Raw genomic sequence first — 15580 nt, 5'->3', positions numbered from 1 at the left:
ATTGCTTATATTCGATATTAATAGGCAATATAACCAACATAATTAAGTAAGAGAGGCCACTATTTTATTGGTGCACTTTGCATTGTGGTGGATTCTAATAATCACGTTTGTCCCACCCGTTTTTTTCCTGTTTTATAGTTTTTGTTTGACCCGATTTTGCCTACTTTGTTTCCAATTTTGCACAGTTAGTTATAAAATAAGCACAACACATCATAATTCAACAACCACAAACTGAGATTATAAATATATTGATAAAATGGCTTATATTACAAGCACTAAACAAAAGGACAATGGAATCCAGCGACCGGTAAGATGTATACTAGTACTATAAGACATCATCGTTAATGCAGTAACCAAGCATTTGCATAGCCTGGTGCCAGGAGATTATGCATTTTGTGTCGCTCGTGTTTTGTACGTAGCATTTGTTTCCTTCTGGCTAGACCCGCTGGGGCTCTTATACATTTAAACTCCCTAATTGGTTAACAAAAAAGCAAAGCTTTTGCTTCTTTTCAGAACAATAAATCAACGTTTATTCGCTCACAATTGCATATGATTTTTTGGTACCAGAAGTTCCATTTGGGAAGTTGGTATATACTCCCTCCGTCCAGAAATACTCGTTGAAGAAATGAATAAAAATAAAACAAAAATACATCTAGATACATCAATTTCTCCGACAAGTATTTCTGGACAGAGGGATTATACATCCCAGACGCACACAACATGGGAAATATAAAAGTATGTAGGGGCATCTCCAACTCCAAGGCAGACCTGTAAACCTCCCGCAACCGTCCGGACCGCGGAAGCCACCCAACACCAACCTGTATCGGTCGGCGGAGCGGTCCGGATGCGATTTCTCCCACAATCCAGAGACAAAAGTGGCGGAGGTTTGCGGGAGTCTGGACCACTCTCAAGCCCGCTTCTGACCGTCCTGACCCACCAACACCCAGTCACCCACCCCTCCCGTGCTTTTTTCCAATGCACGCGCCGCTTACCACGACGTATTCATGCCGGCCCAGAGCACGCGGAGGCCACCATTGATGTCGCGATTTGAGCGGAGGGAGGGAGGGCGGCGCTGACCGCCGCGACCTCTCAGCAGCCGCCACTTCAATGCGGACGCGGGTTCCCGAGGAACCAACTTCGGCTGTTGTGTCGCATTGAAGCGGCTGACCAGCCCTTCACATGGCCTGGCCGCGGCTATTTAAGCCGCGCTCCAGCGTCGTCCACATCGCTTCCTCCTCCTCGCCACCCCCCTCCCCCTCCACATCTCCGAGATGGGCAAGTGTTGGGCGTCCGCGTCGGCAGGCAGTTTTGGGGCGGGATCTGGTGGCTCGTGGAGATGCCGACCTCGGACTCCGGGGCCGCCTGAAGGAAATATGCCCTAGAGGCAATAATAAAGTTATTATTTATTTCCTTATAATCATGATAAATGTTTATTATTCATGCTAGAATTGTATTAACCGGAAACATAATACATGTGTGAATACATAGACAAACAAAGTGTCACTAGTATGCCTCTACTTGACTAGCTCGTTAATCAAAGATGGTTATGTTTCCTGACCATGAACAATGAGTTGTTATTTGAGTAACGAGATCACATCATTAGTTGAATGATCTGATTGACATGATCCATTCCATTAGCTTAGCACCTGATCGTTTAGTATGTTGCTATTGCTTTCTTCATGACTTATACATGTTCCTATGACTATGAGATTATGCAACTCCCGTTTGCCGGAGGAACACTTTGGGTGCTACCAAACGTCACAACGTAACTGGGTGATTATAAAGGAGCATTACAGGTGTCTCCAAAAGTAGATGTTGGGTTGGCGTATTTCGAGATTAGGATTTGTCACTCCGATTGTCGGAGAGGTATCTCTGGGCCCTCTCGGTAATGCACATCACATAAGCCTTGCAAGCACTGCAACTAATATGTTAGTTGTGAGATGATGTATTACGGAACGAGTAAAGAGACTTGCCAGTAACGAGATTGAACTAGGTATTGGATACCGACGATCGAATCTCGGGCAAGTAACATACCGATGACAAAGGGAACAGCGTATGTTGTTATGCGGTCTGACCGATAAAGATCTTCGTAGAATATGTAGGAGCCAATATGGGCATCCAGGTCCCGCTATTGGTTATTGACCGGAGACGTGTCTCGGTCATGTCTACATTGTTCTCGAACCCGTAGGGTCCGCATGCTTAAGGTTATGATGACAGTTATATTATGAGTTTACATGTTTTGATGAACCGAAGGAGTTCGGAGTCCCGGATGAGATCGGGGACATGACGAGGAGTCTCGAAATGGTCGAGACGTAAAGATTCATATATTGGATGATATGGTTAGGCCAAGGGGTCAAGCCCATGAGGCTTTAGATCGGTGCAAAAGGAGTTTTGCGGAGGCCAGGGGGCCAAACGCCGGAGACCCTGGCGTCTGGCCCTGGGCCAGACGCCGAGGCCCATGGCGTCTGGGCCAGACGCCAAGGATTGTGGCGTTTGGTCCTGGAGTCCGAGTGGGACTCTTGCCTTTCGGGCAAAACCGACTTTGAGGAGGCTTTTGCTCCAAGTTTCGACCCCGGGGCTCAACATATAAATAGAGGGGCAGGGCTAGCACCAAAGACACAACAAGTTGATCCACGTGATCTATTCCTTAGCCGTGTGCGGTGCCCCCTGCCACCATATACCTCGATAATACTGTAGCGGAGTTTAGGCGAAGCCCTGCTGCTGTAGTTCATCAAGATCGTCACCACGCCGTCGTGCTGACGGAACTCTTCCCCGACACTTTGCTGGATCGGAGTCCGGGGATCGTCATCGAGCTGAACGTGTGCTCGAACTCGGAGGTGCCGTAGTTTCGGTGCTTGATCGGTTGGATCGTGAAGACGTACGACTACTTCCTCTACGTCGTGTCATCGCTTCCGCAGTCGGTCTGCGTTGGGTACGTAGACAACACTCTCCCCTCGTTGCTATGCATCACATGATCTTGCGTGTGCGTAGGAATTTTTTTGAAATTACTACGAAACCCAACACCGCCGTCCTCGTCGGCTGGTGACGACTCAACGCGGGAGGAGATTGCCATCTCCTTCGGTGACGAGGAGGACTAGCAGTCACCGCCGCCGCCATCAGAGTCCGCCCCTGTGGTGCCAGACCAAGTCTACACCGGCACCGATGCAAAGTTCGAGGAGCAGATGGAGTTGATGCTCCGTCGCTCTATCATGCACACGAACGGCCCGGCTCCGCCACCGGGGGCGCTCCTCCCTGTGAAGCTACATCTGTCATCCCCTCCACGCTCTTCGCCGCCGCGTAGCCGCGGCATCCAAATCGGACACCGCGTCAAGGACGAACGACTCTTCCCGCCGCCCCGGCACGTCGTGAAGGAAGAGCGGCTCTCGCCGCCGCCTCACCGCGTCGTTAAGGAGGAGGAGCCCCGCATGCCGCCGCCCCTTGCCCAAGGCGCACGGGCGCATTTTGCACAGCCTCCGTGGCGACTCCTCCTCGTCCCAGAGTGCCATGACAGTGCAGGACTACGCCGACCGGGACCAGTGCCGGCGGGACAGGCACAACGCCGCGTGCCGATCTCAGTTCGCGGACTCCGACGTCCCGCTGCCATACATCGCGGCAGACCCAGACCTGGTGTACGCCTGGGCCCTGGACCGCTCCGTGACAACGTCGGATACGGCCAAGCGCCGTCTCCGACGCCTCAATGGGAAGATGGCCAGGTACAACGAGGAATGGTCCCTCATCGAGATCGCCGCCGAAGACGATGCCTCCAACAAACGCCGCCTCTACCCCAGCCCACATCCTTGGTGGCCATGGCCGCACTGCGCATGACGCAGCAGGAGGCGGAGAGGATCATCCGCGAGCATCAGGCGGTCGCTGGAAAGCCCTGCTTTGGTGCCACCATCTTCCGCAGCCCCAAGCCCGACTCCGATGACTCCGACGGCGGGTTGGGCGACGATGATGGAGGAGGAGCCGGCCAGCCTGTCATTGCCTACGAGGTCACGTGAAGTATAGGATAGTTTATGGTTTTAGTTTTAGATTTTTAGTTCATCGGACAAAATATCGTCCGGTTTTATGTACAAATTATCCTATTTTCAATAAAATCTGTTGTGTTTATATCAAAATTTGTCATGTTTGCATGAATTTCCTCTGCTTGGTTTGAGTTGTTGTAAAAATGTATGCAGCTAGCATTGTATATTGACCTCTCGCATCGATGCGGGAGGCTTTTTTACGGGTTGCCACTGGAAATGCCCTAATAGTGTGCCTTCTTTTTATTTTTGTTGCAGATAAGCTCTGTCTCTGACCTGGCAGATGAGGTGCCATTGATGACTATTTCTAAAACATCATCCGACCAATTGTGGCGAATCAATCCACCCAAAGGACTAAGAGAGACGAGAACCAAGGTGAGCTACAATCAAAAGGTTTATTTCGTTTTTACCAAGAGAGACGAGATACTTCTTGTGCACTGTTAGACTATATTTGTAGCCTATACCGTATGTGCTCCTGATGTATTTGTACGAGCACCTACGGCCAGTTGTTGTGCCCGATCGTGCAGCCGGTTCTCTCCTATAGTGGTGCACGATCGCTGGACGTGGGACTCCACATGATCTCTCTCGGCAGCCCCTCGAACTGTACATAATCAAAGTGTGGTTGAGTTTTCCCCCTAATCCCTCTGTTCAACATGGTATTTGATACCCTCGATTTGCACAAACCTTTTGTGCAGGTCCACGATCCCGCTTCCGCCTCCATGGAGCTGGAGCAGGTCGCCGACGGCACCCCTCTCCACGCCGTTCCCGCCGTTCCCCTAGCCAATGCCCGATTTTTTGTCCAAAAGGACCCCCTGCCGAACGCTATTGTCAAAAAGGACTATCTGCAGATAAAAACGTCAAAAAGGACCCCCTGACTAGTGGCGGCAGGTGCGGCAGGCGACACGTGGCACCTGCCGCCACTAGGTGAGGCGGCGGGCCCCGCCGCCACCGCAGGAGGCGGCCGCGCGGTGCACAACGGAATCTCCCACCGTGCAGTAGCTGTGACGGAACGGGCCAGGAGAGGCGGGCCCGGCCGCCACTAGGTGAGGCGGCGAGCTCTGCCGCTGTCGCTCCCCGTCCGACAGCCTCAGCTGCGCGCGGGCCGAGGCGTGGGCCAGGCCGCCACCGGAGGAGGCGGCATCTTTCTTCACGCCCGACGCATTTTCCTATTGCAGATGGCGCTGATTCCTGTGTGCAACAGCGACCTGACGGCGGTGATTCCCACGAGCGGGAAAATGCACGCTGATGCTTCTTTCGCCCAAGAATCAGTCTGGCTATTGCTTGAGAGGATGCGACGGCATCAGTCACTCGCTGCGGGAATCCAATACTGCGGGAAGCTATTGTGCCGACACTACAGGGATCCTAAAATTTACTGCTTAATTTTCTCGCCATTATTTATCGTCTGGGCTTATAAAAGGAGACACCGAGGCTCTCGTCCAGCCATCCTTGAAATCGCCACTGCGCAAAGTGTATAACACATTTTTTTTCAGTCGGTATGAGTTTGCCTTGCTCGGATCAAAGCATTAGGCCGAGGAAAATGAAGAACGCAAGTTTGCCTCCTGGGGTGGCAGTCCTGCGATGTTGGTGTGGCGATCTTTGCAAGGTGAAGGAGGTGACGGATTTTTCAGATTGGTTGGGCATGAAGTTTTTCATGTGCGCCAATTATGAGGAAGATCCTGCCGTAGCTATTTCAGAGTACGACAAGCCTCCGGTATGCTTTAACCATCACAAATAGATATTGTTGGTATTTTCATTGATTCTTTAGTAACATTCTTGTTTGTTGTAGTAGTCTCCTCCGCCTCTGTGCATGTACTATCATTGGATTGACACGGAAAAGCCAGCTTGGGCAGTGACTGAGATTCGTGAAAGAAGTCGCCGTGTGTGGAATAGTTTATTTGCGGAAGAGCGACGCGAGAAGGCGGAAGCTGAGGAGAAAGCAGAGCAAGAAAGAGAGTTAAAAGAATACTATGCGGAGCAACACCGTTTTTTTGAGGAAATGGGAAAGAAAAACAGGGAAGAGGCTCGTCGCATGGAGGAGCAGGAACGACAGCGAAAGGAGGCTCGTGAGGCAGAGAGGCAGAGAAAGAAAGAAAGGGCTCGTCGGGCTAAGGCAACAGAAGAAGCTGGCGATGGAAAAGGAAAATATCCACGCTGGACTTAGTAGATTCCTGTGGTAGTATTTAAAATTCCGCAATCATTTGTATCTTTATTTCTGCACTTTAATGTAGCTTTATTTCAGGAGTTAAATGTAGGTATATTCCTACAATGTATCTTATTTTCAGTTGTGCCGTGTCGTAATGGAAAAAAATATAGTTTAAGAATAAAGTAGTGGCATTTTCTTTCCCTCCACTAATATCGAACATCATGCAACAACTACAAAATAAATTTAAGATAGAACATAATGCCCTACAATAACAGAGTACAAACTAATAATGCAAGTACATCCGAATTAAACGGTAGAACTGGAATAAAACTACATGAAGACATCATCGTCATCCTCCATCGATGCAGAACTCTTGCCCTTCGAGGATGTAGAACTCTTACCCTTGGACGATGCAGAACTCTTGCTCTTCGAGGATGCAGTACTCTTGCCCTTTGACAATGCAGAACTCTTGCCCTGTGATGATGCAGCACCCGAAAGCGGCGGCATGAAGATATCATCTTCATCCTCGCTCTCCTCAGTCCATAAAAATGGATGCATTTCTGCAGTCCTTCTGAAAGTTTCACTCTTCGGCTCCACTACATTCTTCCACCTTGCATGCAACCTAAGAAGTTCTTTACGTACCTCCTCATAGGTCCTTTCAGGCCACCCAGACCTACGTAATTGGTGAGCTAACTCATTCATTATGGTGTCACTACCGGTGAGTTCGTCCCATCGAACTATCCTATTGTCCATCCTGAAAATCGGTAGCTAGCCTCAAAAGAGTCCTGCTCATCCCAGGGTGAAAACTACGATCGAAAGGATAATGGGACATCTCGACTACACTACACTCGAATGCTTATCCACCACCGTCTGAAGGGGGTTTTATAGGTAGAGAGGAGAAAATGGCGGGAAAGAACGAGTGCAGTATGGCGGGAAACGAGTGGCGGGAAGATATGGTGGGAAGGGGTTGGCGGGAAACGGGTGGCGGAACATATGGAGGGAAAGCGTTGGCGGGAAAATATTGAGGGGAAAGCGTTGCCTGAAAATATTGAGGGGAAAGCGTTGACTGGTGCATTTTTATTTCAGCAAACATAGATGTTCAAATCGAAAAGTCTGATACACATATATAGATACAATGGGTCGCGCACGTGCATAGATGAATCACCGTACTTAACGACGACCACCTGGCCTTTCCTTACGACCGGAAGGCGACAAGCGATTAGGTGGCCGGGTCACACGAAGACCGCGGCCGTACTCCACTTCGGCTTCATGTGTCTGCGAGTCCTGCGTAGGTGGTGGAGTCGCGAATCCTTGTTGCGAACCTGAAGCGTAATTGTAGGCGTATGGTTGTGACTCCGGGGGGATAAAAGATGGGCCAATAACATCCCCTCCGAAGAACTCTGTAACTAATGATGTAACCGTGTCGCCAAGATCATGTGATGCTCCCCGGAGGCCTGTGTTGACGCCATGATCATGTGATGCTCCCCGGAGGCCTGTGTTGACGCCGCGTTGGGTGTTCTCATCGCCCCAATTAACATCAGGTGTGTCCTGCACATAGAAACATTTTAAACAAACTGTTAGAGGATAATATATGATATCATTGTAAATGCATTGAAATGTAAACATGACTACCTGAGCATATCCCTCTCCTATACTGTCTGGCCATTGTACTTGGTGCTGGTTTAAATCTGGTACACGAGTCTCCTCGGGCATGGGGATCCCTCGCGTGGAGAGAAACGGCTGAGATCCCTCACCTTGGGTGTATGCATCATATCCTGTGTACGCATATGGGTTAGGGGAAAGAAACTGCTCGGGCATCGAATCCAAGCCCGTGCCATGGTCCTGAGATGTTTGCCCCTGACGAAGCTGCATCGAAGAAGAGCGATGCAGTGGCAGAGATGAGTCATGTCGTGGCAATGTCGTTCTAGTACTCGGACCCTCCCCCCATTGCTCATGGCTCGTACGCGCCTCGCTCGGTCTGGACGACGGTGCCGCACTCGGTCTGGCTAACCTCGCTACCGGCATGTATGCTCCAGTGGCAACGTCGTCGCCTCTACCGCATCTGAACTTCTTTGCCACGAATTGTTGCAAAAGTTTCTGGAATGTCTTGTGATATGGGCCCTGGGCCGGCATGCTATCCGTAGCCATCTGCCCTACTTCGTTGACATTTTCAAGCTGAACAATATTTGGATGTTATTTAGTTCCAATGATTATGAAATGATGGACCTAAAAAAGTTACAAGTGATTACCAGGTGGTCACGATAGTAAGCTGCATGCAGCTCAACATGTCTCCGCGCCTGCTCCTCTTGTGTGAGATGTGTTGGTATAGTAGCTGGCTGACTGGCCAGGCTAGCACGTGTGTTCATGCAGTACCACTGCTTGTATGCTTGATCTGTACTTCCATCGTACGGCCTGCAAAATTAAATAATTACATAAACCTTTGTGATGAAAGCAAAGCATCTTCACGCATCGTATGATCATCGTAAAAAAATAATGTACATAAAATATACCTAAGTTCACGCACTATATCTGCTAGCGCTTCATTTGTCCACTTGTGTACCCATTCACTGTTCTCTTCCCTCCAATCGTATAAACTCCAACCCCTGCCCATATTGGTTAGCCTGCAAATATGTAACAAAGTGTGAGTTTAGTAAATTAAAAATGGCACTAACTATTTAGGGATGTCACATCTTACTTATGTGTTTCCTCATCGATACGTCTGGGAAAAGGTGGTGGAATTTCTTGATAGAGACCGAACTGTCTCATCACACGCTCTGGGTTGTAAGGTTCAACACACCACAGGAACAATAAGTTGTAGCGAGTCAGCCAGAATGCACTATCGGTCAACATGCCTGGTGTGAAGTGTCGAGCATCAAAGACCAATTTTAGCTGGTCCTGAGTCCACGGGTTCCATGTGACTTCTGCCTCATCAAGTATCTCAAACTGCTGGTGGTACATAGGGTAACAATTTTTCGCAATATCTGGAGACCAACGTTTCCGTGCCTTTGTCCACCTGGTGGCCATAGTTGCGCTAGCACCCTCGCCAAAGTCATATGGGTATATGGGTTGTACTATACGAGGTCGTCCTACAGGGAGGTATTCCCAGGACCACAACTGTAGAAACTCATAGGCGACACAAAGTAATGGAGCTTTTTGTGCGAAAGAGGTTTTTTGCGTGGCATCACACAAGCCTCTGTATGTATGAGATAGCATGGCAGAACCGAAGCTGTATTTTGGCTGCTCGGGTAAAGGTTCATCTACCATATTCTCTGCAATGTAGATGAGACCAGGGACAACAACGTCCCCATGTGAATTTGGAAATAGATTCCCGAGGAGCCACAATAAATATGCAAACAGATGTCTTTTTCTCGTCTCCTCATTGGCGAAGCTAGATAAATTAAGAAAGTTATCACGAAGCCAGACGAGTGGGATGCCCCGAGGGTTACCAGAACGTTGTGATTCTGGCATTTCCATCCCAAGACGGGCTGCTATATCTAATGCCCAAGATGGAGACACTCGTGGAGAGACTACCGGCTCACCTCTAATTGGTAGAGCAGTGATCATAGAAACATCTTTCAGTGTAGGTGCAAGCTCCCCAAAACGAAAGTGAAAGGTGTGGGTTTCATGTCTCCACCGGTCAACGAGGGATGTCAAAAGGGATGGGTCCGAACGTACTTGGTCGTCGCATGATGTGAGCCTAGCAAAACCTTGTAGTCCATAAGCGTCAAGGTGAGCAAGGAAATGATTGTGTATTGGCCATGTTTTCTTTATGGTTCGAAGTCTGAAAGGCCGATAATCATGCTTAGTATTTGGTTTCAAAAATAGGTGGCAACGGTGCCCGGCGTCATGGGGCCCCTGCAAAAGCACTGGCACTTCACCCATAACCTGCACACAAACATACAAATATAAATTACGAGGAAGACAGAAATACAAATGCAAATCTAAATTAACTTAAAAAATACAAAGAGATACGATTTACATTAATTATCTGAAGTTAACATCAGGAGTACAATAATACAAAGAGAATGAATTTAAATTCAATATAAGTACACATAACGAGTAGAAATATAAATAGACATGGCGAGTACATATATATCAACATCATGCGTTGTTGTTGGCTCGATACGGGCAGTCTTTGCGTGAATGTCCAGGACACCTACAAACGCGGCATCGCCTTGGTTCTCCCATCTGGCTATGGTCCATGTCATTGCGATGACGCCTAGACTGACGTCGTCCCTTTGCGGTTCTCATCAAGTCGGTGTTCGGAACCCATTTCGGCCCATCTGGCCACAACATTTTGTAGTTCATATCAATGCCCCAAGCCCAGAACTCACCATTCCAAGTGTTGTACAGATTGTACATGTTAAAGTACGGCGATATGTATGGCTCGACGCTGATTTTTTGAACAGCAGCCGCCCGGAGCACATGACTGCAAGGGTAGCCCTCAAGCTTGGGCTTGTTACAAGTGCACTCACAGGAGGTTGAGCCAAGGGTGACAGCTTGCTTTTTTGATCCTCTGTGGTGACCCTTAACGTACTTGGCTCGCACATTGACCTCCCACTTATTCCTAAGTGCGTCCACTTTCCTGCAGCCATGACTTTGGGACTTCTTTGCTTTCTCGTCCAGATGTCTTTGCATCTTCTCGGACCATGGCTTGTTCAATTCAACTTGTGCTTTGGCGACGGTGACCCTGTCTGCAAAGTATGACAGGGTCCGGTTCCAAGTTTCTTCAATTAGGGCTGTGATAGGCAGTGCTCGCACCCCTTTAAGAACACCATTGTACACCTCTGACATGTTGCTGGTCATTATTCCATACCGAGCCCCGGTGTCGTGAGCCTGTGCCCACTTCTCCAAATGAGGGCAATTCTCGGTGATCCACTGGCTCAAATTTATGACCGTCCTACGACCCCTCCGGTCTTCTCTCTGCGGCAAGGCCGCGCGGTCGATCTCACCATTGATACCTGCCCATATCGCATTCATTTTGGCTACAGTTTTTTGCATGCACATCCTCTTGAATAACTTGAACCAATCCTTGTTTTTGAATTTGGAGTAAAAGTTTGCTGCCAAATGCCTCATGCACCACCTTCCCTCTAGATCGGGCCAGCCCCACTCTTCTTCCGACGCCTTAATTATTTCAAGAGCGCTTAATAATCCAGTGTTGCGATCAGAAATGATGCAAACACCTTTACGCTCTTTCACGACACCCATCTTCACGCAGCTCAGGAACCACAACCAGCTATCTTTGTTCTCGCTCTCGACCAATGCATATGCAATAGGAAGAAGCTGATTATTTGCATCCGCTGCAATCGCCACCAATAGTGTGCCCTTGTACTTTCCAGTGAGAAAGGTACCATCAACAGATAATACCGGGCGACAGTGCCTGAAGGCTTGTATAGTCTGGGCGAATGCCCAGAATAAGCGGTCCAGGATTAGCTCACCCGGGTTCATTGGGTTTGGACGTTCTCTCCGCCAAACTTGAGTCCCCCTATTAGCACTTGCTATTTGATGAAGCATTCTAGAGGCATAAGAATATGCCTCCTCATAGGTACCATACAAGTTCTTAAATATATTTTCCTTCGCATGCCTAGCCTTGCTGTAGCTAACAGGGAATCCAATTAGATCCTCTGCATCTTTTTGCAGAGCCCTAACACTAATGTTGAGACTTCCCTGCACAATTGTTTCCATCGTCTGTGCCACAAATTTTGCTGTCACATTGCAGTGATCTGAAAGAGTCCCAGTTTGCTCACAGGTATGCTCCACTATTTTTGTGATATGCCATGACTGACATACCCCAGGCTTCAGTCTAGCGAGAACTCTTCCGCGGCAACCTTTCGCGGTGTGGATGTATATGACCTTCAACTCTTTTTTATCAGACTGCTTCACTCTATGCTGGCGGTGGATGCCGATTGCATAGCTACCCATTGCCTGGTAAGCAGACTTCTTATCTGGGAAAACTTGCCCAACCTCCAGGCTTCCCGCTCCTAGGCCAGAAGCAGAGTGAAATTCGTTGGTGATGCTCATATCCTGTAAAAACCCAGGTTGCAGTGCCGCCGCGACCGCCCTCTGAGGAGGAACATCTTCTTCTCCGCTTGACTCCGAAGACGCAGAAGAATGATCATCATCATCTAGCGCCTCCGGCAATCCCTCCACGTGTTCGCTCATGTCAACGGCCGCCGACCAATATCCTGTGTCATACACAGGCTGGCCGCCCGTCGGTTCCGATGGGCCGATGCTAGGGGCTGATGTGATGGCCAACTCGACCTCACCACCCCTGCTACTGCATCCGGCAACATCAGTGACTGAAATGAACTCCACATACACCATCGGCTGACCATACATTGAGTTATTGGGATTGCTTGCAAACCTCATGTACGACCCCCACGACCGATCACCTGTGACAGGCCGCAAACCCCAACGGGCAACTGTCCCATCATTTCCTCCGTCAATGACGAAGGCCTCCATTGTCATTTTTTTTCCTGCATCACTGGGCCAAACACCGCTCGGATGCACCTTCTAACAGCTGCGTAACCCACGTTGACCATGTCTCTCACCACTACTGTAGTCGACTCGCAGAAGGACACATCCACCCCGCATGGACCGTCGCGTAAGATGTTCCCATAGTACACTACTAAATTTTCCATAGTACCTAACCAACATACATGTTTACATTTCAAATAATTAATAACTGAACATTTAGTAACGATGACAACATTTACATATCTTACGACTAAAATAATAATTGTATTTTCATTAGAAATATTCGGTTTGTTTTTAGAATCATTTGCTTAGACTTTAAGGGGTTGTTTGGTTAACGGGTATTTAAAGATCTATTTTTCTCAAACTTGTCTACGAGCGTAATAAACTAAAACTTTGTTTGCTTTTCTCTAACTACCCCAAAAATATCCTAAAATAGTTCTCGTAACATGCAAAAACTTAGCTTCTGGAAAAACGACTATTAGTAAAATGTGGTTTTCTACATAATTTCCTTACAACAGGTTATGACAAAAATATTTACAAATAATAATATTTGCAGCGGCATGACAGTACATCAATATAAAAAATATTAACAAAATTACGGCGTCATTTTATACCCATGTTATGACAAAACTCATGGTAATTACTCGCTATCCAAACAACCAGTAAACATAATAATACGATAATAACATTTTAATATCATATGAGTAAAACATTTAATTTCTTTCGGCTTTATATAATTTTTTTCACATCATACGATAACAATCATTTATCTACAAATAATAATATTTGCAGCAGCATGCACATTATTCACAATACTACATCAATACAAAAAATATTAACAAAATTACAGTGTCATTTTTCACCTTAGCTGCAATATGGATGTGCTTGCGAATGCAATTAAGCGTCAAAATAGTTCCAATAAATATCCGTCGCCGGTACTATATGAACCTCGTCCTATTATCACATTAACAACAATATTACACACGGATTTTTCTTCCTGCTAACAAAAGTATGAAAATAGCACTTTCATGTATGTGTTCATCACCTCAAAATGGGACAGCGAAAATGGAAACACAATTTCTTCAATCACGTCTTCTCCTCCTTGTTTGATACTAAGATGAATTATTTTACCTAATTACATACATCATACATTAGCAGCTAATCTTAACATATAAAATTTAGATTATTGCGACTTATTAATAAACATACCACATAAAATAACATACCACATGAAATAACATACCGCATGCAATAAACAATTACAATACAATTTTTTCTTAATTACCGTATTAAGATTTCCCGCATGTCAATACTAATGGACGCACCTAACATTGATGCAACATCTTCAACCTACTATTTCAAAAAAATAGTTTAAATGCTACATCTCTCGTCTGAAATTATTTCTAACCTCTAAGCACTACCATCACATAGCTAATAACGAGCTAAAGGATGAACTAATTACCACCCTGCATGCATAAATAAATAAATGTATTGCAAAGCTCATACCTTGATCTTCAACTTCGTAGTTCACTTTGCACGGCTATTCCTACTACAGAAACTCCAAATGACTCCTCCAAGTGCTGAAATAATGCCTAAAGCAACATAGAATACACACTTAGGAACTAATCAAATAGAATAAAAACATCGTGCATGCGAATGAAACCAACAAAAATGGATAGATCTTACCTTAATCTATCTTTTCTTCAACTTCATCATCCTCAAAATCCAACTCTAAATCGCCCTAAATCACGAGTGAAAGTGCTTACTGAGCTTTCTTTTCTCTCTGTACTTAGAGACTTAGAGAGCAAAGGAGAGGAACGAGGTTACAGAGTGCTTGCGCACGGAGCTGAAGCATGGCATATAAAAGGGAGAGGATCCCTGTAGTGTCGGCAGCCTCGGATTCCCGCGCGTGAAAATCAACATCATCAGCAACAGCATGCAAGGAGCAAAAGCAAAGCAACAAGCCACTCGTGAAATTCGTCGTTTGCCGCGCGTGGGAATCAGCAAAAGCAACAACAATCAGTGCCAGAGTGATTCCCGCCCCGCCAGTTTTCGCGCGTGGGAATCAGTGCCAGGACCTCGCCTTCCGTGCACAGTCAGAGCGCACCAGCTGCTGTCGACAGGGGTGGCCGCCTCAGCCAGTGGCGGCGAGGCCCACCGGCGGGGCCCGCTCGCATCAGGGCCTGTCGCCCAGGCAGCGACCGCGCCAGGGCTGGCCGCCTCGCCCGGTGGCGGCCGGGCCCACCTGGCCCGCCCCGTTCCGTCGCGGCGCGACGCAGAGTGGAGATTCCGTTGTGCACCGCGCGGCCGCCTCCTGCGGTGGCGGCGGGGCCCGCCGCCTCACCTAGTGGCGGCAGGTGCCACGTGTCGCCTGCCGCACCTGCCGCCACTAGTCAGGGGGTCCTTTTTGACGTTTTTATCTGCAGATAGTCCTTTTTGACAATAGCGTTCGGCAGGGGGTCCTTTTGGACAAAAAATCGCCAATGCCCCACCCACCACTGCTGCGGGCGCCCCAGCGCCCTCGGTCCCTGCACCGGCCATGGCACGAACTCCACCTCTCCCTGCTCTCCCTGCGCCTGCTGCAGTTGTTGCACCACCACCGCATCCAGCGGTCCCCTCCTCCATCCTCCAGACCCTGGACCTCCTCTCTAGCAACTACACCCAGTGCGGCGCCGCTTTGACACCGTCATCAGCATGTTTGGGCTCGGTGACCACGTCCATCCCGAAGCCGTGTCGGGCCTTGGATAACCCCGAGTGGCTCATGGCTGATCACGTCGTCGTGCATTGGCTGTACACCACCATCTGCCTTGAGCTTCTTGACGCCATCATGCAGCCCGAGGACATTGCGATCTCTGTGTGGACCGCCATCGACGGCATCTTCCGCGACAACCAACTTGCGCGTGCGGTCTACATCGACGTCGCGTACCATGCTGCCGTC

At 48.3% G+C, this 15580-nt stretch overlaps 1 protein-coding gene and 1 pseudogene across 6 annotated transcripts; one reads left to right on the top strand and one right to left on the bottom strand.

Annotated features, from left to right (window-relative positions):
* LOC123091248 (disease resistance protein RPM1-like) overlaps positions 1-15580 on the top strand; it is a 53514-nt pseudogene that overhangs the window by 13213 nt on the left and 24721 nt on the right.
* On the bottom strand, positions 7291-14690 carry LOC123091249 (protein MAIN-LIKE 1-like). 6 transcript variants are annotated; one of them, XM_044512694.1, is made up of 9 exons: positions 14329-14690; positions 14149-14234; positions 13688-13773; positions 13506-13596; positions 8861-10050; positions 8676-8786; positions 8415-8577; positions 7920-8340; positions 7291-7713 (listed from the first exon to the last, which is right to left on the bottom strand). In XM_044512694.1, the coding sequence occupies exons 5-9, from the start codon at positions 10045-10047 to the stop codon at positions 7703-7705; spliced, it is 1893 nt and encodes a 630-aa protein (XP_044368629.1). In that variant the 5' UTR covers positions 10048-10050; positions 13506-13596; positions 13688-13773; positions 14149-14234; positions 14329-14690; the 3' UTR covers positions 7291-7702. The 6 variants fall into 6 exon arrangements, 4 of the variants coding, with proteins under 4 accessions (XP_044368629.1, XP_044368627.1, XP_044368630.1 ...); XM_044512692.1 differs by having other exon boundaries at positions 7798-8340; positions 14329-14680; XM_044512695.1 differs by lacking the exon at positions 7920-8340 and having other exon boundaries at positions 14329-14681.

The sequence above is a fragment of the Triticum aestivum genome, chromosome 4B, assembly GCF_018294505.1.
Source record: "Triticum aestivum cultivar Chinese Spring chromosome 4B, IWGSC CS RefSeq v2.1, whole genome shotgun sequence".
NCBI classification, from domain to species: domain Eukaryota; kingdom Viridiplantae; phylum Streptophyta; class Magnoliopsida; order Poales; family Poaceae; genus Triticum; species Triticum aestivum.
This window is presented reverse-complemented; position numbering and strand designations above follow the sequence as displayed.

Bases quoted from the DNA above. Each gene is read 5' to 3' on its own strand.
- LOC123091249 (XM_044512692.1), bottom strand. From the start codon at position 10,047: ATGGGTGAAGTGCCAGTGCTTTTGCAGGGGCCCCATGACGCCGGGCAC. The intron at 8,578-8,675 runs GTATATTTTATG...TTAATTTTGCAG, and splicing joins GATATAGTGCGTGAACTTAG to GCCGTACGATGGAAGTACAG. The intron at 8,341-8,414 runs GTAATCACTTGT...AATATTGTTCAG, and splicing joins CTTACTATCGTGACCACCTG to CTTGAAAATGTCAACGAAGT.